Genomic DNA, 23,360 nt, shown 5'->3' with positions numbered 1-23,360 from the left:
TTCCGCCCGTGTAAATGCAACATTGCTCTTTCCATAGAGAACAATGGGATTTCCGACTGCCCGTGCACACAGAGTAAATTTCCGTCCGGAATTCCGCGCGGATTCCGCGCAGAATCCGCATTCCGCCCAAAGAATGTACATGTCAATTCTTTGGGCGGATTCCGCTAGAGGAATCCTATAGAAGTCAATGGGGTTTGAATTCTGCTGGTAATTCCGCTTGCATTCCGCTTGATTTCCGCGCGGATTCCGCTCAAATTCCGCTCAAATTCCGCCCGAATTCCGCTCAAATTCTGCCAGAGCAGAATAGGCGAGGAATTTCAAGCAGAAGTCTTTCAGCTATAATTCCTCGAGAATTGCTCAGTGTGCAAGGGCCCTTGAACTAAAATTATGATGTAACCTTAAAACCGGCTGCAAATTTGGTTGTCTTCTGCCAGGACTCTGGGGGACATTATTATATCTCAATGGACTCTCTTGTACTCTGAAAGAGCAGTATGACCATTACTGGAAGACAGTTGTCAGTCCCGAGACCACCGTTGGGCTCTAAAGTTGTTTTTCTTAGACATTTTTGATAAATAGTGTCCTATGCTTTAGAGTTTTCTTCTCATTTTAGGGTGTATGGGGGAGATGTAACAAGCAAGTCTTACAGTAAAAATGTTCTTTGTTGGCCAAAAACAACCAATCACAGCTCAGCTTTCAAATATTCATGAGCTCTGGTAAAATGAAAGCTAAGCTGTGATTGGTTGCTATCAGAACAAAAGCATTCCTACTGTAAGAGTGCTTGATAAATCTTCCCATATATCTTTGTAATTCTTTAATGTTTTTGAACTTTCAAACCTATTGAAACTGCTTCATGAATACAATTTTTTCATTATCATGGTTGTAATAGAATGTTAGGACTTTATATAAAAAAAAAAAACATTTTTAGATTAAACTCGACCATAGTAGTCGTTATTCTTCTGTATAATATTATCTGAAGTCTCTAAACGAACAGGTTTGTAGGAATCTTGTTCTCATCGAGGTCATTACAAGGTTCTGTTCTTGGTTGGACCATATTGTTTGGGCTCCAGAAACAGGACAATCAGGACAATCATCAACTTACTGTCAGGGAAACCTTTATCCAAAGCGGACAACCATTTTGATTTGCTGATCTTGGATATTTACACCTTTTAATTTATTTTTATATTTTCTTTACAAAATATTATCTTATAATTTCAAGTTAAATATTTACCAGTGTGTCATGTATTGGGTGGTTGGCAGCATCTTCATGTGTTTGGGTGGTTGGCAGCATCTTCCTACAACAAAGTTATTTTGTAAGTGAACATAAACAGATGTTGTTATATAAAAATAACTATATCAGTTTGATTAAATCATTTTGCAATAACTCATTTAAATTAAAACCATTTGAAACTAGATTTTACAATTTTCACACACATCTTACCAGACAATATTATGGTAGTTTAGGTGTCCGTATAAATCGTTTTACTGGATATTATACAATTAAGTAATATTCAGATTCAGCATTTAGATCTTCATATGTGTCCTTCTTTATAACTTAATTTTTTGAATGACGGCAGATTTTACTATAAGTTCAAATAGTATATAAGCACATAAATAGTGGTGTTTATGAGAATCAGTCACCAATGTTGCAGTTCCCAATATACGCCTCAGAGCGCCGCTGTTCACCAATAAGGAAAATAATCTGCAAATCCAGAATCACCTCCATGATGCAGACAGTGTTCAACTGCAAGAAGGAATACACAGCATTTCAGACCAGGATGTGCTGGGAATAGGACTCATAAAGAAGAAGAATTCAATTTCTGCTACATCAACTGGATTATAAATACAGAAAGGATTTTTACCATCATATTCATAGTAAGAAGGAAGATGACTGGATTACAACCACAGGAGGGACAAGGACTCAGATGGCAAGTAATATTTCCCTTCTTATTCTCCTGGCTGTGTCATTCAGTCTCTGGTCAGATTCATTATTCCATTAATGAAGAATTAAGAAAAGGCTCTATTGTTGGGAATATAGCAAAGGATCTACAATTAGATGTTAGGGATCTGTCAAGAAGGAAATTACGTATTGTGTCTAAGATCTCTGAGAAATATTTCAGTATAAACCTGGATAATGGAGACTTATACATTGCTGATAGGATAGACAGGGAGACATTGTGTAGAGCTGCAGCTGATTGTGTCCTTACATTTGATGCTGTGGTGGAAAATCCACTAAATGTCTTTAATGTTAAGGTTAATATTCAGGATATAAATGACAATTCTCCCACATTTATTATTGACACAATAAGAATAGAAATGGGTGAATCATCTTCCCCAGGAAGAAGATTTGTTTTACAAACTGCAGAAGATCTGGATATAGGAGATAATTCTCTGATAAGCTACAGACTCAGTGCAAACCAGTATTTTACTCTTGGAGAGAAGGTCAGCACTGATGGCAGTGTATTTCCAGAGCTTATACTAGAGAAACCTCTAGACCGAGAGACACAAGACAAGCATGAACTCATTCTAACAGCTTCTGATGCTGGAAATCCTGTACAGACAGGCACTGCCTTAATAACTATCATTGTCACTGACTTCAATGATAATTCTCCAGTATTTACACAGGATGTATATAAAGTCAGTGTTAGGGAAAATATACCAGTGAATTCAACAATTCTGCAGGTCAGTGCAAGTGATGAAGATGAAGGTGTCAATGCTCAGATCACTTACTCATTTAGAACAACAGCAAATAATATTCTTCAGACTTTTAACATTAATCCTAGAAATGGAGAGATTAAAACAAAAGGACAAATAGATTATGAAATGTCAAGATTTTTTGAAATTGCAGTACAAGCACAAGATGGAGGAGGTGAATCAGCCAAAGCTAAGATTTTAATAGAGATCATAGATGAAAATGATAATGCTCCTGAGATATCCATAACCTCATCATCAGGTCTTATTCCTGAGGATTCTGCCCTTGGATCAGTGGTGGCTCTGATTCAGGTTCATGATCCTGACTCAGGAGAGAATGGTGAGGTCCAATGTATTATAAAAGGGGATTTACCCTTTGAACTAATATCATCAGCAAGTAATTTTTATAAAATAGTTACAAAAAGTAGTCTAGATAGAGAAATAAGATCATCCTACAACATCACAATACAAGCCTCAGATAAAGGTTCTCCTGAAATGACTTCTAGAAAAGTTATCAGGCTTGATGTATCAGATGTCAATGACAATGCTCCAGTGTTTGAGAAATCAAGTTACACTGCATTTATACCAGAAAATAATTCACCAGGAGCTTCAATATTTAGTGTCCAAGCAAGAGATATGGACAGTGAAGACAATGCTAAGATAACATATTCTATAATGTCTATAAGTGATGAAGAAGATCCCCTGTCTTCCTACATCTCCATGAATCCAGTAACTGGGGTCATCTATGCTCAGCGATCATTTGATTATGAGAAGCATAGAGAATTTAATTTTCAAATAATTGCCAGAGACAATGGATCTCCATCTCTGAACAGCAACACAACACTAAGAATATGTATAGTAGACCAGAATGATAACTCACCAGTCATTCTCTACCCATCACCAGAGCTCGATAGCTCAACATTTGAAATGGTTCCTTGGACCTCTGATCAAGGCTCCTTAGTATCTAAAGTGGTGGCAGTGGACGCTGACTCTGGACACAATGCCTGGTTGTCTTTCTTCTTACTATCTTCAGAACCATCACTCTTCACCATTGACCAGCAGACAGGGGAGATCAGGACATCTCGTGTATTTCAGGAAAAAGACATCATGAAACATGGAATTGTGGTTCTAGTAAAAGACAATGGGATTCCCTCCCGCTCGGCTTCAGTTACTATAAACATGGTGATCGCCGATCATTTCCATCAGGTCCTTCCTGAGCTGAGCAGTCAGGCTAACAAAAAAGAATCTCAGTCCAACCTACAATTCTACTTGGTCATAGCCTTGGCATTGATCTCCTTTCTCTTCATGCTGACTGTGATTATTGCAGTTGTCTCCAAATACAAAGAATCCAAATCTTCTTCTTCATTTGGAGCCATGAGTACAAGTCTATACCCACCGGTTGATCCCAGATTCACCTCACTATTCAACAATGGGACATTACCTCTGCCATATTCCTATGATGTTTGTGTAACTCTGGACCCAAGTGAGAGGGAATTTTCTTACCTTAAACCTCAACACAATGTTCCTGTGGATAGTCTAATAGATGCCGATGACTCCGGGATTGGAAATGAAACTTTAAAGAACCTCACACCTGTAGAAAATTTGGTATCTCAGGTATGTTTTATGACATTTGTAAATGGTTTTAAACTCAGCATCCATATGAGCCTTTGATATTTTATATTTTTGAATGTATTATTCCTTTAGATTAAAGGGTTTAGGATAATTTCTGAAGTTCATTTGCCATAAGTTGTTTAACCTCATGACATAATATTCATAGAGGCTTATCTATCTAATCAGTTTTTGTTTATTCATACCTCAATGTTTCTGATGTTTGCTAATTAAGTTTTGATAACCTTAAAATAAGTACAATAGCTCAATGTAGGCCCAGGAATCATAAACTGATCTTTGCCCGGAGAACCTATGATCATTTATGGTGGGGTAAGGGTCCATTTCTTGTCCAGTTCTGTGTGTGACAACAAAAAGAATATGGAGAACCGATTTTCCTTTTAATAATTCTGGAAAGTATACATAAATATCAAATTAGTTTTATCGTTGTACGTGGAATGAACTTATTTGATGCACTAAAGAGAAAGAAGACACTGAACAAGGATACTGCAAGGATTGAGATGATGGCTAGAAATGCCTCTCATCTTGGGCTGTGTGGCTTTGATTATGCTTGGCCATCAGCTGCCCTTCAACGACACCAGAAGCCCCGGTATAGGAGATCAGAGAAGTATAGCGCAGTGGAGGTCCAACTGTGCAGAGTATCCGGGACATGGAGGCACTGATCGGCTAAATTGAATTTTTATCACATCAAGGATGATGGAAGTGGTAGTGAACATAAAAGGAGACTTTGTTTGTGAATACTCATTTCAAAACTAAATAAAGTCTAATTTTATGTTCACTGCGACTTCCATCATCCTGATAAAAATTCAATTTAGCCGATTAGCACCTGCATCCTCCGGATCCTCCACACACTGGGACTTCCAGTGTGCTACACTTAAGTGAACATATTTGTTAACTGTGTCCAACTTTAAGCTTTAGGTTTGGGAATATAAGATTCTTAAGTTGGCAGTATAAAAATGTTTTGCATGGCGGTTGTCCATCGTTCCAGGGGCATACCAAGAAAAAGCTGGGCTCCATAGCAAACTTTTGACTGCCCCCCCCCCTTTCATCCCACTGTAGGTAATCCCCCTGTTTGTTGGCCCTCTGCCCAGTAAATAGCATATATTAGGCACCTCCCCGGTATCCCCCAGTAGATAGTGTCCTGCATAGTAGACTTCTTCCTTAGTGGCCCCCATGGTAGGCATCTCCCCTAGTGTCCCACATGGTAGGCATCTCCCCTTGCACCCCCTCCCCCAGATACTGTTGCCCAAAATAGGCATCAGTACACAGTGTTCCCCATGGTAGGCATTATGATGGCAGCTCAGGGGGCTCAGTGTCTTTCAGGGATGGGCCCCCTGATGTGGTGGGCCCCATAGCAGCCGCTATGGCTGCTACAGTGGTAGTTATGCCTCTGAGTCGTTATATATATATATATATATATATATATATATTCATATATATATATATATATATATATATATATATATATATATATTACTGTACATTTCACACCCTGTTTTGAACCATATCTGGTGGACTGTAATATACTCAATAGCAAAAGCAAAAGGCAACTGCTACAGTCTATTGTTTATGTAGGAGGCATGCACGTACAGTACCAGTAATTTAAAGTATTATCTCTAAGTTCATCAATGTGAGTGCCCGTATAAACATTAAATTATATTTATATTGAGATTAGATTTGGTATACATTTTTGAAATTAAAATAAAACATAGAAGTTGCCTTATCAATGTGTAACTTTAAGCATACAGCTGTATTTTACAAGTAAAACACTAAGTTCATGTATAAAGCTGTTATTTGATCATATGTATGGACATTTATGGGTGAGAGTCATCAAACAGGTGTAAAGTAAAATTGGCCCAGTTGCCCCTAGCAACCAATCAGATTCCACTTTTCATTTTTAAAGGAATCTGTGAAAAGTTAAAAGTGGACTCTGCTAGAAGCAACTAAGCCACCCTTTAACCCTGTATATAAATCTCCCTTTTGTTTCCCAGGCACCAGCCTACAGGAAATTGAAGTGTGCAGAGCCCTGCTACATATGTGGTGGAGCGGCCCTGCAGTTTCTGACACAGCTATTGGTAGCAGCAGAGGGGGCTGTCTTGACCCTAAATGCTCCCAGACAATGTACAAAGTTATATACATTGCACTATAAGGCCATGTTCACATGGCGTAAGAGACCGGGCGTTCCCTGCAAAGATCATTCCAGACTATACTGCAAATATCATACCTGCCGGATGATCTTTATGGCCGTAGAGTTCTGATGCACATAGCACACTGTGAAGCAAGCGGCTGCAGCCAGTCGCTCCACAGTGTGCAATGACATGGTTTTCTTCGGCCACTATTTAATGAATAGCGGCCGCAGAAAACTGACAGTTCAGTTCTTTGCGCCGCCGCTTGGGATCCCGGCCCGGAGCAAATGCTATGTATGTACGCTTCGGCTGGGATCCTATAGAAGAACATGCAGCATATCTTTACGTTCAAAGTACGGCCGTTGTTGCCGATTGTGAACATAGCCTAATTCTGGATAGGAGAAGGAATGATACATAGTAGAGTTTGGTTCCATTACCAGAGAGTGTTATGTGACTGTCTTATGCTTGAGGAGCCTCCCCAGAGCATGTGAGCAAAGCAGACCTGAGAACTGCCACTAAGAAGTGCCCCATTGGGTTGTAGACAGGCGGGACAACAGATAGCTTGAATGAAGAGGTGCAATGTCATTTAGTAGAGCTGATTTTAGACTGTTGTTGGACCAGAAACGTGAGATCAGAGTTTCTTAATAGTAATGCACAAGTAGGCCTCAGGGTTTCTGTTTCAAAGTTAAGTGAGGGGTGCGTAGGGACATGATACTCGCCGTAACAATAGCTTGGACTTAGACAGTGTTGGCCACACTTTAATATCGGACTATACCCCTGTTGTACATATTTATAGGCATGGATAAAAACTATAAAAGAGGCATGAGGACCCAGCTTTACCTACCTGTGCAGGACAGCCTGTATTGCCAGAGGCTCTCTAGGATGGATGAAAGCAAAGCCTTTGTTATAACCAATGTTTCTGGACATGTTGGATTACATAGGCCTCATAAGGGCCTCACAGATAAAAAAAATTATTTATCTACAAAGGTCTCCAATTTCAGGGTTATATGGCAGATTTGGCAAGATCCATGGGAGTACCTAACCTAAATAAAACAATCATCTGCAGTATCTACAATAATACTTGTAATAATTTCTTAGAATTTGCTTGATAAAACTGCACAAGTATCACCAGCAACAGCTGTATTCATGGGGGGGGGGGGGGTTAAATGGTAAATACAATATCACCCGGATGTCCTATGAAATTACTGCTACCTGGCAGAGCTGTCGTAAGTAAAGGATGCTACGGTTGTCTTTTAGTATGCTTATTTTAGCTATTTTAGCAAGGTAGACTGCTCTATTCTTTGATGGTTGCTAATAGCCAAACAACATAAAGTTTTAAAATATATCAATTTTACTTATTATAAGAATTATAATTTCCTATTACATTGTATAATACTATTATATTTAAAATTGTATATGGTATCTGATAGCACTGAAGCCACTCATGCTGCAGTTCCCCATATACGCCTCAGAGCGCCGCTGTTCACCAATAAGGAAAATATTCAGCAAATCCAGAATCACCTCCATGATGCAGACAGTGTTCAACTGCAAGAAGGAAAACACAGCATTTCAGACCAGGATGTGCTGGGAATAGGACTCATAAAGAATGATTATCGCCTGCTATTAATTCTGGTGGATTATATTTATATTAAGGATGTTAGTGGGAAGAAAAATGGCTGGATTACAACTGCAGGAAGGAGAAGCAATGCAAGGACTCAGATGGCAAGTAATATTTCCCTTCTTATTCTCCTGGCTGTGTCATTCAGTCTCTGGTCAGATTCATTATTCCATTAATGAAGAATTAAGAAAAGGCTCTATTGTTGGGAATATAGCAAAGGATCTACAATTAGATGTTAAGGATCTGTCCAAAAGGAAATTACATATTGTATCTGATGTTTCAGAGAAATTTTTCAGTATAAACCTGGATAATGGAGACCTATACATTGCTGATAGGACAGACAGGGAGACATTGTGTAGAGCTGCAGCTGATTGTGTCCTTACATTTGATGCTGTGGTGGAAAATCCTCTAAATGTTTTCAGTGTAAAGATTAATATTCAGGATATAAATGACAATTCCCCTACATTTGTCAATGAAAATATTGAAATAGAAATGAGTGAATCCACCTCTCCAGGAAGAAGATTTATTTTACATAATGCAGAAGATCTGGATATAGGTGATAATTCTCTGATCAGCTACAGACTCAGTGCAAACCAGTATTTTACTCTTGGAGAGAAGGTCAGCACTGATGGCAGTGTATTTCCAGAGCTTATACTAGAGAAACCTCTAGACCGAGAGACACAAGACAAGCATGAACTCATTCTAACAGCTTCTGATGCTGGAAATCCTGTACAGACAGGCACTGCCTTAATAACTATCATCATCAATGATATCAATGATAATTCTCCAGTATTTACACAGGATGTATATAAAGTAAGTGTTAGGGAAAATATACCAGTGAATTCAACCATTCTGCAGGTCAGTGCAAGTGATGAAGATGAAGGTGTCAATGGGCAGATCACTTACTCTATAAGAACCACAGCAAATGATATTCTCCTGGGTTTTATTATTGATTTTCAAAAAGGAGAGATTAGAACAAGAGGACACTTAGATTATGAAGTGACAAAATATTATGAATTTTCCATCCAAGCCAAAGATGGAGGCGGGCTAGCTGCTCATGCCAAAGTTTTAATACAAATAACAGATGAAAATGACAATGCTCCTGATATATCCATAACTTCATCATCAGATCTTATTCCTGAGGATTCTGCTCCTGGAACTGTGGTGGCTCTGATTAAAGTTCATGACCGAGACCCTGGAGAGAATGGGGAGGTCCAATGTATAATTAAAGGGGATTTACCATTTGAGTTAATATCAGCAACAGGAAATTTTTATAAAATAGTCACAAAATCTACTCTGGATAGAGAAATAATATCATCCTACAACATCACAATACAAGCCTCAGATAAAGGTTCTCCTGAAATGACTTCTAGAAAAGTTATCAGGCTTGATGTATCAGATGTCAATGACAATGCTCCAGCGTTTGAGAAATCAGGTTACACTGCATTTATACCAGAAAATAATTCACCAGGAGCTTCAATATTTAGTGTTCAAGCAAGAGATATGGACAGTGAAGACAATGCTAAGATAACATATTCTGTAATGTCTAGAAGTGATGAAGAAGATTCCCTGTCTTCCTATATCTCCATGAATCCAGTAACTGGGGTCATCTATGCTCAGAGATCATTTGATTATGAGAAGCATAAAGAATTTTATATCCAAATCATGGCCAGAGACAATGGATCTCCATCTCTGAACAGCAGCACAACACTAAGAATATGTATAGTAGACCAGAATGATAACTCACCAGTCATTCTGTACCCATCACCAGAGCTCGATAGCTCAACATTTGAGATGGTTCCTTGGACCTCTGATCAAGGCTCCTTAGTATCTAAAGTGGTGGCAGTGGACGCTGACTCTGGACACAATGCCTGGTTGTCTTTCTTCTTACTATCTTCAGAACCATCACTCTTCTCCATTGACCAGCAAACAGGGGAGATCAGGACATCTTGTGTATTTCAAGAAAAAGATATTATGAAACATGAAATTGTGGTTCTAGTAAAAGACAATGGGATTCCCTCCCGCTCAGCTTCAGTCACTATAAACATGGTGATCGCTGATCATTTCCATCAGGTCCTTCCTGAGTTGAGCAGTCAGGCCAACAAAGAAGAATCTCAGTCCAACCTACAGTTCTACTTGGTCATAGCCTTGGCATTGATCTCCTTTCTCTTCATGCTGACTGTGATTATTGCATTTGTCTCCAAATACAAAGAGTCCAAATCTTCTTCTTCATTTGGAGCCATGAGTACAAGTCTATACCCACCGGTTGATCCTAGATTTACCTCACTATTCAACAATGGGACATTACCTCTGCCATATTCCTATGATGTCTGTGTAACTCTGGACCCAAGTGAGAGGGAATTTTCTTTCCTTAAACCTCAACACAATGTTCCTGTGGATAGTCTCATAGATGCCGATGACTCCGGGATTGGAAATGAAACTCTAAATAACCTCCCACCTGTAGAAAATCTGGCATGTCAGGTATGTTTTATAATAAAATAAAAATATGTGGGGAAACAAAAAGGCGAAGGGCGCTTCCTAGTGCAATATATCAAATGTGAACAGGCGTAAGTGAATCATAGAGTGAAGGCTCACTCACCTTGTGTGGTTGTGCACATGTAGGCACAACTTTAATGAAAGCATTCAGGTATACCGCAGCAAATAAGAGGACCCCCCCAGCAGCGTTGGTGATGAGAGAATAGCAGCCAAAGTGTTCTGTCAGGACCAGGCAGAACAGAACAGCCCTGACAGAACGCTTTGCCTGCTATTATTATTAGGTACAATATGGTCTTCCTGAGGGGTCTTCTAAGTGGGAATAATACGACATATGAAGGTTGTTTGAGCATTTAAGAAATTAAACTAACTTACTCTGATTACTTTGTAAAAGTATAATTTATTCAGGTCACTTTTTTTGCTATGATGTAGCCTGTACTATAATTAACATATTTGGTAATTGTTAGCAACTTTTAGCATAAACTTGAGGAATAAGAAATTTGTGTGTTATTGACTAACTTACTGACATTTAGGAGGAGAAAAAAATCACATGCTGTTGTGGACCATTACTAATGGACTTTGTTGTACTTGGCCTCCATGCCTGTTTGGGAGGCTGAACCCAGTCAAATGGGCTGTTCTATACATTTTATGTATTCCAGTGGCCGGTGTCAGAGAAGATCATCCCGGATCAGATGATCTTCACTGCTGATGAATAGGGATGCGGGCTTATCCGTGTGCGCCTGCATCCCAATTCGCCATTGCACACAATGTGGCCGCAGCCGCATGCACCGTTGTGTCCACTAACAGGTTTTTGCGGTGCCGCTAAGGATCCCGGCCGGAGTGTATACTATGTGTATACACCCCGGCCAGGATTCCATAGAGGGCAGCGCTATGTAAGTTCTGTAGTGATCATGGGCGTTGTTGCAAATCGGCAACAACGGCCATGATTATTACATCACTTACGTAGTGTAAACATAGCTCAAATTAGAAATTAAATATGAAAATAATAGACTATAGACACTGGGGTAGATTTATCAAAGGGTGTAAATATACACCTGGTGTAAACTACCCACAGCAGCCAATCACAGCCCCTCTTTCCTTTCACCAGAGCTGGAAGGTGAGCTGTGATTGGTTGCTGTGGCCAGTTTACACCAGGTGTATATTTACACCCTTTGATAAATCTCCCCCATTATGTTTAAAAAAAAATTAGTATTACACTTTAAATTTTCAAATCTTTAATGTTTTATTATAGTATAGTTGAGTTAAGCATAGATGTAGAGAAGGGGTGTGTGGCCTCTGGCCCATTGTAGTTTTATTTGCTTATCTAATTGCATTTTATACAGTACTATTGGTATTAGTATTACTTTATGTATGAAACTATTGTTGGTACTGTTACCATGTTATGGTGATATTTACTTACTGTACTAACCATATGGAAGTTCCCATTGGTCAACAAATGGCATTTTGCTTTAGTCACCATGTGGTTAACAATGATTACCACACAGGACACTCTGTGGAGTTAGCATGAAAAAGGCAGACAACCATAATTTTGTAATATTGGATAAGGAAGGTTTAGATATCAACTACTTGTAATATTTTCTTGAAAATTGACATATGGAATCTTGGTAAAAATTGTACAAATGATGTCCTACAATTCAAATTCAACAGCATGAGCTTCATTTATAGGCACATACCCAATCTCTCACATTCCTATGCAACTTTGATATCAAATATTTAATTTTATAAACGGGGCTGATAGAGCACCACACCTGAACTGGAGACAAGAGTGGTGCTGTTTCTGGAAGAAAGGGGCCATGTTTTTCTAACACTAGATAACTTAGTTAATGCTGAGCACTGATTGGTTGCTTTTGGCAAAAAAAAAAAAAAAACTGTAACTGTTTTTATCAATGATGATTGTGGCATACATGAGGGAAAAGAAGGAGAACGCGCTGTCCACTTTATAAGGGTTACATGTATGTCTGCTGACAGGAGGGCCACCTCTACCTTCTATAGGCAGATTTTTTACTTTTTATAGTTTGTTAGGAGATGTAAATATTAGTATATACTAATGTTTAATGATCAATAAAGAAAAATCTCCTTATGGGATTAAAACTGTTCAGCAATACATCGGCACAGTAACTATTGAAGAATACAGCAGACACATAGAAACAACTTTGAGTGTGTATATTTTATACTTTATTACCTGCGATTTGTGAAATTACACCACTTTTGTGCCATTTGGGCTAATATAAAAGTAGACCTGAATGTATACTATGTTATTCATAAAGGGAAGTCATGACTTTTACTCTGCTCTAACCACAAATCCTCTGTGGCCCCACAAGCCTTAACTGAGAGAGTTCACTGTATTTGGGCATAGGGAGAAATCTTTAAATCAAGGCCGATAGGGTAGGAAGAAGCCACTGTGGATTGACTCGTGGTTGGGTTTAAGCAGCATAAAAGTCATGACAGGTATCCATTTAAACTGTTGAGCATAGTGGGATATCAAATCTCTTTTTAACTTCACTATAGAAGTAGCTGTTATCAATGATGGCTGTATTATAACTCGACTTCAGCAGTATTTTTGATGTAATGCACCAGTCAGGGGCTACGGGAAACTAGCTGGTTATTTGTTCAAACATAATGAATCTATATCTGTAGAAACAATAATATATTTTGTTATAACAATGGTAACGAAAAATTAGGAGGGATAACAGGTAACGGGAAAGCCACCACTTCTAGTTCTTATTCTTCTTATTATTAAAAAAGAGAGTAGACATTTTCTACTTACAGCTTCATATAGACCAAACCACAGTAGAATCAATCCTTGAGGGTGTAATCTGAGCATCATTTATTGCCATCGACCCTTCTGCACTATAAGCATACTATTGCTTTTTGTTGTTTTCCTGTTTAATTTTTATAATTTTTTTTCATATCCAATAAATATCTTCTGGTTATCTTTCGCCATAATGCTTTAGACTAAGTGCAAATGATAACTTCATTTTTCAAATATGTTTTAGATTATATAATTATATACTTTCTATTACAATTTTCCTTAAAGTTCAAAATTGTACTTAAAAGCAATGAGAAAAAAAAATACCAATAGAAAAACAACTGAACCTCTAACATATTACAACATATAGATTTTATTGTTAAAATTGCAATATAATGACAAAATAATAGATAAATACACAATGAACCATGGCTGACAAAAATGTTAAAAACGTCAAACATACAATGAGGGGGCTGCTGCAGATGGGCACAAGTAAATAAATAAATAAATAAATAGATGGTAGGAAAAAGTGCTAGATACAGTACAAGGAGAGCTATGAGTAGATGATTTGTATTAAACAAGCCAAGAGCGTGCTATAAACGATTCATAGATCTCAACTGGTAAAAAAACTACTAAAGTATCCTACCATAGATAATAGAAGTCAAAGTGTCCACCGGCAGCCCCCACCCCAACGCACGTTTCGGCGTAGCCTTTTTCAAGGCTTGAAAAAGACTACGCCGAAACGTGCGTTGGGGTGGGGGCCGCCGGTGGACACTTTGACTTCTATTATCTATGGTAGGATACTTTAGTAGTTTTTTTACCAGTTGAGATCTATGAATCGTTTATAGCACCCTCTTGGCTTGTTTAATACAAATCATCTACTCATAGCTCTCCTTGTACTGTATCTAGCACTTTTTCCTACCATCTATTTATTTATTTATTTACTTGTGCCCATCTGCAGCAGCCCCCTCATTGTATGTTTGACGTTTTTAACATTTTTGTCAGCCATGGTTCATTGTGTATTTATCTATTATTTTGTCATTATATTGCAATTTTAACAATAAAATCTATATGTTGTAATATGTTAGAGGTTCAGTTGTTTTTCTATTGGTATTTAGCTTGCTACTAGAACCCGAAGTTCTTAACCTTATACTTATCCCCCATACATTAGAGCAGTACGGGTAGTGTCTTGTATGGTGGAGTTCTACAGACTTTATCTATGTGTTATTAAAAGCAATGAGGCTGTCACTGATGCTGCAGTTCCCTATTTACGCCTCAGAGCGCCGCTGTTCACCAATAAGGAAAATATTCTGCAAATCCAGAATCACCTCCATGATGCAGACAGTGTTCAACTACAAGGAGGAATACACAGCATTTCACACCAGGATGTGTTGGATATAGGACTGATCAAACAGGGATTCATTACTCTTCATTGTTGGATCATTAAACTACCAAGAATTTTTACCTTTATATTTCTGGTTAAAAAGAGGATGACTGGATTACAACTGCAGGAAGGACAAGCAATGCAAGGACTCAGATGGCAAGTAATATTTCCCTTCTTATTCTCCTGGCTGTGTCATTCAGTCTCTGGTCAGATTCATTATTCCATTAATGAAGAATTAAGAAAAGGCTCTATTGTTGGGAATATAGCAAAGGATCTACAATTAGATGTTAAGGATCCGTCCAGAAGGAAATTACATATTGTAAATGGCATCTCTGAGAAATATTTCAGTATAAATCAGGATAATGGAGACCTATACATTGCTGATAGGATAGACAGGGAGACATTGTGTAGAGCTGCAGCTGATTGTGTCCTTACATTTGAGGCGTTGGTAGAAAATCCTCTAAATGTATTTAGTATCAAGATTAATATTCAAGATATAAATGACAATTCTCCTATGTTTATTCTTGATACAATAAGAATAGAAATGAGTGAATCCACCTCCCTGGGAAGAAGATTTCTTTTACAAAAAGCAGAAGATCTGGATAAAGGAGATAATTCTCTGATCAGCTACAGACTCAGTGCAAACCAGTATTTTACTCTTGGAGAGAAGGTCAGCACTGATGGCAGTGTATTTCCAGAGCTTATACTAGAGAAACCTCTAGACCGAGAGACACAAGACAAGCATGAACTCATTCTAACAGCTTCTGATGCTGGGAATCCTGTACAGACAGGCACTGCCTTAATAACTATCATCATCAATGATATCAATGATAATTCCCCAGTATTTACACAGGATGTATATAAAGTAAGTGTTAGGGAAAATATACCAGTGAATTCAACAATTCTGCAGGTCAGTGCAAGTGATGAAGATGAAGGTGTCAATGCACAGATCACTTACTCAATTAGTACTAGAGTAGACATTGTTCTTCTTACATTCAGTATTGACTCTCAAAATGGAGAAATTAGAACAAAGGGAAGCTTGAATTATGAAGCGACAAAATATTATGAATTTTCTATACAAGCACAGGATGGAGGAGGCCTAGCTGCTCATGCTAAGGTTTTAATAGAAATAACAGATGAAAATGACAATGCCCCTGAGATATCCATAACCTCATCATCAAATTTTATTCCTGAGGATTCTGCTCCTGGAACCATGGTGGCTCTTATTAAAGTTCTTGATCCTGACTCAGGGGAGAATGGTGAGGTCCAATGTTTCATAAAAGAGGAATTACCATTTGAGTTAATATCAACAGGAATCTTTTATAAAATAGTTACAAAAAGTAGTCTGGATAGAGAAATAATATCATCCTATAACATCACAATACAAGCCTCAGATAAAGGTTCTCCTGAAATGACTTCTAGAAAAGTTATCAGGCTTGATATATCAGATGTCAATGACAATGCTCCAGTGTTTGAGAAATCAGGTTACACTGCATTTATACTAGAGAATAATTTACCAGGAGCTTTAATATTTAGTGTTCAAGCAAGAGATATGGACAGTGAAGACAATGCTAAGATAACATATTCTATAATGTCTAGAACTGATGAAAAAGATCCCCTGTTTTCCTACATCTCCATGAATCCAGTAACTGGGGTCATCTATGCTCAGAGATCATTTGATTATGAGAAGCATAGAGAATTTAATATCCAAATCATCGCCAGAGACAATGGATCTCCATCTCTGAACAGCAGCACAACACTAAGAATATGTATAGTAGACCAGAATGATAACTCACCAGTCATTCTGTACCCATCACCAGAGCACGATAGCTCAACATTTGAGATGGTTCCTTGGACCTCTGATCAAGGCTCCTTAGTATCTAAAGTGGTGGCAGTGGACGCTGACTCTGGACACAATGCCTGGTTGTCTTACTTCTTACAATCTTCAGAACCATATCTCTTCTCCATTGACCAGCAGACAGGGGAGATCAGGACATCTCGTGTATTTCAAGAAAAAGACATCATGAAACATAGAATTGTGGTTCTAGTAAAAGACAATGGGATTCCCTCCCGCTCAGCTTCAGTCACTATAAACATGGTGATCGCTGATCATTTCCATCAGGTCCTTCCTGAGGTGAGCAGTCAGGCCAACAAAGAAGAATCTAAGTCCAACCTACAGTTCTACTTGGTCATAGCCTTGGCATTGATCTCCTTTCTCTTCATGGTGACTGTCATTATTGCAGTTGTCTCCAAATACAAAGAGTCCAAATCTTCTTCATTTGGAGCCATGAGTACAAGTCTATATCCACCGGTTGATCCCAGATTTACCTCATTATTCAACAATGGAACATTACCTCTGCCATATTCCTATGATGTCTGTGTAACTCTGGACCCAAGTGAGAGAGAGTTTGCTTTTCTTAAACCTCAACACAATGTTCCTGTGGATAGTCTAATAGATGCCGATGACTCCGGGATTGGAAGTGAAACTGTAAATAGCTGTCCACCCATAGACAATCTGGTATGTTTTATGACATTTTAAATTTTTATTTTACTGATTGGATTTATTATAGGGGGGTTACTCTTAGCATCCCATATCTGAGCCATAAGAGGTTATTTATCTTTTTACTTTTCTATACCGAAATATTTATTTATGTAAATAACTTACAACCTTTGCCATATTTCACATATTTATTTGACCCACCATGATTTCTAAATTGAATATGCTATAACTTGCTTTTATAATTTTGATTAATTTATAATTTTAAATAGTTTTGATTAATATTTATCTCGTATATCTTATGATGAGGTATAGCGGTTATCATGCTCGTAAGGTAGAGCCACTCATAAAAAAAGCAGATAAGGTTGTGAAATTGATTATTATGTCTGGAAAGTATCATTGTTATTAATACTAATTTAGCTTTTTGCTGATGCAGCATGTATTAGAATGGACATGTTTGTTGTGTTCATGTTCTATGTGGTGTTTGTCCATTCTTACATTTAAAAAAAAAACTTTTGATATGTTGAGCCTACAGGAGAAAGAGCCAGGAGAAGTACGTGCTTAGCCTGTTCACTACCAAATCTGTGTCACCTGACCTGGACATCTCCCAGTTCAAATCTATGTGTCCGTCCAAGTCTCATAGACAAAAAAAGTGGGGAGAGGAGCACACAGTAGCACAGTCCTCTCCTTGCTCCTTGATCAGTCAGGGTCTGAACACTTTCTTTTAGTGAATATTGGGGGTCTCAGCACCTGGGCCCCAACAAAAATAGTTCATATTAGAGTTAATGTTAGGTTTTAAAAGAGTAATAATAATAGTAATTATAAGAAACAGAGATCTATCTGTAAAATTGAGCACAAAGATAGGGAGGTATAGATGAAACATAGGGCTGGTGATGTAGGTACTCTAAAGTACTGTTACTTCATGTATGAGGCTGTTATTTGGTCACTGTATGCAGATATTATTTGAGCACTGTATGGAAATAGTTACATATTGTACTAATTGTATGGTAGAGCCATTTGTTTGGGATGGTGTAAGAGACATATTCCTTATATTAAGGCTATGTGTTTGGCTTTGAAATGATCATGTTGATGTCATGTGCCTTGTTCACATGGCCCACATTTGTTGTGCACCTTGTTGACCCCTATGTGCAAAGGACTGGTAGGCCTCTCTACACAACAATGCTACCTAGTCCTGTCAGAGTCTTGTTATTCCGTCATGACAGCCTGCATGGGATAGGGTCTACCGAGCATCAGTACAGTTATACAACGCCTTACTCTGACTTGGGGATTAGCTTTTCTGTCACTGAGTTTTACACCACAACACTGTCTGGGAAAGGGCAGCAGAATGGATACATGGTGGAGATTGGCACCAGTAGCAGATAGTGTGGTGTGACTCCATGACATGCCGGAGGTCTGTGTGTAAGCAAAATAGGCCTGAATACAGCCATCAAGAAGCACAAAGGTGAACAGTCACCAGAATCAGAATCATGAGGAGCCAAAGTAGAGACGTGTAGTTCAGTCCACAGAGCTGACTCTTATTTTAGCCACCTACCAATGTAGGACTTCTTGATACTCTGAAGGATATTACCTGTCACTGAAGAAGCTTTGCATGTGGGTGTGAAGTAAAGACACTAAAGGTTCTTATATAATCACATTGATGGAGTCCTTTGACTACACCTGATGATTTATATCTTTTGGACATGTAAGGAATAGCGTAAACTCATCTTAACTGATATGGTGAGGTGGCATGGCTTAACTCTAGATTTGCCAAAAGACTGTATTGCATGTTTTACACCCAGCTTTGGCACCAAATGGTGCGTATAGCACAAAGTGTCTAAAGAAACTCCCATGATGACATTACCGTAATAGGTGATAGAAACATGTTGGGGGTATTTGGGCAGTATTGGTGTAAAAATTTTGTAAATTGACAACTTTTTCATGTATATTCACAAATATTCAGATATAGACATATATGTCCTTTTGTACATATTGCAACTGGTAATTATTAGAATATGCGTTATTATTTGAATGTATAATATGTAGTATATTTCAATGCCTATGATGTTTTAGCTTGTGTTTTGGTTTTAGAAAAAAGCTATAAGTAATGCTTTATTAGCTCTTCCCTGGGAATTTGAGTCATATAGAGACATGTCAGAAGTTTTGATCAATGAGGTAAAATTTACGAGGCCGTCTTAAGCAAAAGAGCAAAAACAGACCAGAGCTGAGCTTTTCCCCTTTTCTTTTAGTGATTGGTGGGGGTCTCAACATATGGATCCCAACCAATCAGAACCTCTGATATGTCTTTATGACTTGTCAAATGTTTTCGAAAAATCCACTTACACTTAAAGGATATTTTGTGCTTAAAGCAAGTGTATTTCAAAATGTATACCAATATATATCAGCAACAAAATGAATGAAGCATACATTTTTAATAAATATATAAAATCTTAATTTATAATACTAGTGTATTCAAAGTTTTATATGATATCTCATAGCATTGAAGCCATTAATGTTGTAGTTCCTCATATACGCCTCAGAGCGCCGCTGTTCACCAATAAGGAAAATATTCTGTAAATCCAGAATCACCTCCATGATGCAGACAGTGTTCAACTACAAAGAGGAATATACAGCATTTCACACTAAGATCTGTTGGGTGTAGGACTCACAAAGAAAAGGAATCAAAGATTTTTTACATTTCAGTGGATTACACTTTTAACAAGGATCTATCAATTTATTTCTGGTAAGAAGAAGAATGGCTGGATTACAACTACAGGAAGGACAAGCAATGCAAGGACTAAGATGGCAAGTAATATTTCCCTTCTTATTCTCCTGGCTGTGTCATTCAGTCTCTGGTCAGATTCATTATTCCATTAATGAAGAATTAAGAAAAGGCTCTATTGTTGGGAATATAGCAAATGATCTTCAAATAGATGTTAAGGATCTGTCCAGAAGGAAATTACGCATTGTGTCTGATGTATCTGAGAAATATTTTAGTATAAACCTGGACAATGGAGACCTATACATTGCTGATAGGATAGACAGGGAGACATTGTGTAGAGCTGCAGCTGATTGTGTCCTTACATTTGATACTGTGGTGGAAAATCCACTAAATGTCTTTAGTATAAGGATTAATATTCAGGATATAAATGATAATCCACCTACATTTCTTCTTAATACAATTAGAATAGAAATAAGTGAATATACCTCCCCGGGAAGAAGATTTCTTTTACAAAAAGCAGAAGATCTGGATATCGGTGATAATTCTCTGATCAGCTACAGACTCAGTGCAAACCAGTATTTTACTCTTGGAGAGAAGGTCAGCACTGATGGCAGTGTATTTCCAGAGCTTATTCTAGAGAAACCTCTAGACCGAGAGACACAAGACAAGCATGAGCTCATTCTAACAGCTTCTGATGCTGGAAATCCTGTACAGACAGGCACTGCCCTAATAACTATCATCATCAATGATATCAATGATAATTCTCCAGTATTTACACAGGATGTATATAAAGTAAGTGTTAGGGAGAATATACCAGTGAATTCAACAATTCTGCAGGTCAGTGCAAGTGATGAAGATGAAGGTGTCAATGCACAGATCACATACTCTATAAGTACAACAGCAAATGATATTCTTTTGGTTTTCACTATTGATTCTAAAAATGGGGAGATTAAAACTAAGGGACACTTAGATTATGAATTGACAAAATATTATGAAATGTCTGTACAAGCACAAGATGGAGGAGGCCTAGCTGCTAACGCCAAAGTTTTAATAGAAATCATAGATGAAAATGACAATGCTCCTGATATATCCATAACCTCATCATCAGATCTTATTCCTGAGGATTCTACTTCTGGATCAGTAGTTGCTCTTATTAAAGTTCATGACCGAGACTCTGGAGAAAATGGTGAGGTCCAGTGCATAATAAAGGGGGATTTACCATTTGAGTTAATTTCAACAACAGGAAATTTTTATAAAGTTGTTACTAAAAGTAGTCTAGATAGAGAAACAATATCATCCTATAACATCACAATACAAGCTTCAGATAAAGGTTCTCCTGAAATGACTTCTAGAAAAGTTATCAGGCTTGATGTATCAGATGTCAATGACAATGCTCCAGTGTTTGAGAAATCAGGTTACACTGCATTTATACCAGAAAATAATTCACCAGGAGCTTCAATATTTAGTGTTCAAGCAAGAGATATGGACAGTAAAGACAATGCTAAGATAACTTATTCTATGATGTCTAGAAGTGACGATGAAGATCCCTTGTCTTCCTACATCTCCATGAATCCAGTAACTGGGGTCATCTATGCTCAGCGATCATTTGATTATGAGAAGCATAGGGAATTTAATATCCAAATCATAGCCAGAGACAATGGATCTCCATCTCTGAACAGCAGCACAACACTAAGAATATGTATAGTAGACCAGAATGATAACTCACCAGTCATTCTCTACCCATCACCAGAGCTCGATAGCTCAACATTTGAGATGGTTCCTTGGACCTCTGATCAAGGCTCCTTAGTATCTAAAGTGGTGGCAGTGGACGCTGACTCTGGACACAATGCCTGGTTGTCTTACTTCTTACAATCTTCAGAACCATCAGTCTTCACCATTGACCAGCAGACAGGGGAGATCAGGACATCTCGTGTATTTCAAGAAAAAGATATCATGAAACATGGAATTGTGGTTCTAGTAAAAGACAATGGGATTCCCTCCCGCTCAGCTTCAGTCACTATAAACATGGTGATCGCTGATCATTTCCATCAGGTCCTTCCTGAGCTGAGCAGTCAGGCCAACAAAGAAGAATCTCAGTCCAACCTACAGTTCTACTTGGTCATAGCCTTGGCATTGATCTCCTTTCTCTTCATGCTGACTGTGATTATTGCAGTTGTCTCCAAATATAAAGAGTCCAAATATTCTTCTTCATTTGGAGCCATGAGTACAAGTCTATATCCACCGGTTGATCCCAGATTTACCTCACTATTCAACAATGGGACATTACCTCTACCATATTCCTATGATGTCTGTGTAACTCTGGACCCAAGTGAGAGGGATTTTTCTTACCTTAAACCTCAGCACAATGTTCCTGTGGATAGTCTCATAGATGCTGATGACTCTGGGATTGGAAATGAAACTGTAAACAACTGTCCACCCATAGACAATCTGGTATCTCAGGTATGTTTTCTTACATTAATATAATGTTATTTTATTAATTGGATTAAACAGAATGTTAAGGTGTTACATCCTGTATTTGGGTCATGAGAGATTATTTATATTTTTTCTTCTTTTATACCAAAATATTAATTTTATATGAAGAACTTACAACCTTTGCAATACTTCACATATTTACTTGACCTAGTATGAATTTTAAATTGAATATGACATATCTTGCTAAACCTCTGATATTGCATATTATTTACAGATCTTTACATATCTATACAGCTTTTCATTTTTTTATGTTTATCTCAAATGACTTCATGAGGTTAATAACCTTAAATCAGGTCCATTATCTCAATGCTGGTCCAGAAATGATTGGCTGATCCTTGCCCCAGTTACTATTGTTCCCCTAAAGTAGAGCCAAGGGTGTCTTAAGGGATACTGTGGGGATCAGTTTGTTAAATTGATTTCCTTGTATTTTTTCTGGAAACTCTCATTTTTATCAAAATTAAATCAGCATTGAGTAGATGCAGCATGTATTAGAATGGACATGTTTGTAGTGCTTATGTTCGCAGACTAGATGGACCCAGTGTTTTTTTCCCGCCGACAATCTTCTATGTGTCTATGTTTCTATGACACAACAGTTGTCCGATCTTGCATTTTTGGAAATTGCTGTTCCTGGCATTGACATTTGGAGTGAAGCAATAAAGCTAGCGATACATATGCTACATAGTCTAAAGGAATGTATTGTACTATATAACAAGATGCAAGAACTGCACCACAGCAATTATGCTGGAAATCATGTACAGTGATACCTTGGTTTAAGAGTAACTTGGTTTTAGAGCGTTTTGCAAGAAGAGCTCACAGGTTTTTAAAATTGTGACTTGGTTTAAGAGCATTGCTTTGGTTTAAGATCTCTCTGTACTGGGTGGAAGGGCGAGTTAGGAAGGGACATGGCCTGCACAGGGTGGTCTACAGCACAGTACTCTGACCCAGG

The 23,360-nt window shown here is 38.0% G+C and overlaps 1 protein-coding gene across 37 annotated transcripts in view; it reads left to right on the top strand.

The window, feature by feature from the left end:
* LOC138791883 (protocadherin gamma-A4-like) overlaps positions 1 to 23,360 on the top strand; it is a 255,016-nt gene that overhangs the window by 193,332 nt on the left and 38,324 nt on the right. The window contains exon 1 of one of the 37 annotated variants that reach the window (XM_069969307.1): positions 2,254 to 4,302. The exons of 33 other annotated variants lie outside the window; for them this stretch is intronic. In XM_069969307.1, coding sequence (XP_069825408.1) covers positions 2,314 to 4,302 — 1,989 coding nt within the window. In that variant the 5' untranslated portion in view covers positions 2,254 to 2,313. Of the gene's footprint in view, positions 1 to 2,253; positions 4,303 to 8,043; positions 10,540 to 16,263; positions 17,224 to 19,827; positions 22,382 to 23,360 lie in introns of those variants that run through there. 3 more of the 37 variants (XM_069969245.1, XM_069969351.1, XM_069969251.1) reach the window with 3 other exon arrangements.

This window comes from Dendropsophus ebraccatus, chromosome 1 (assembly GCF_027789765.1).
Source record: "Dendropsophus ebraccatus isolate aDenEbr1 chromosome 1, aDenEbr1.pat, whole genome shotgun sequence".
NCBI lineage: Eukaryota > Metazoa > Chordata > Amphibia > Anura > Hylidae > Dendropsophus > Dendropsophus ebraccatus.
This window is presented reverse-complemented; position numbering and strand designations above follow the sequence as displayed.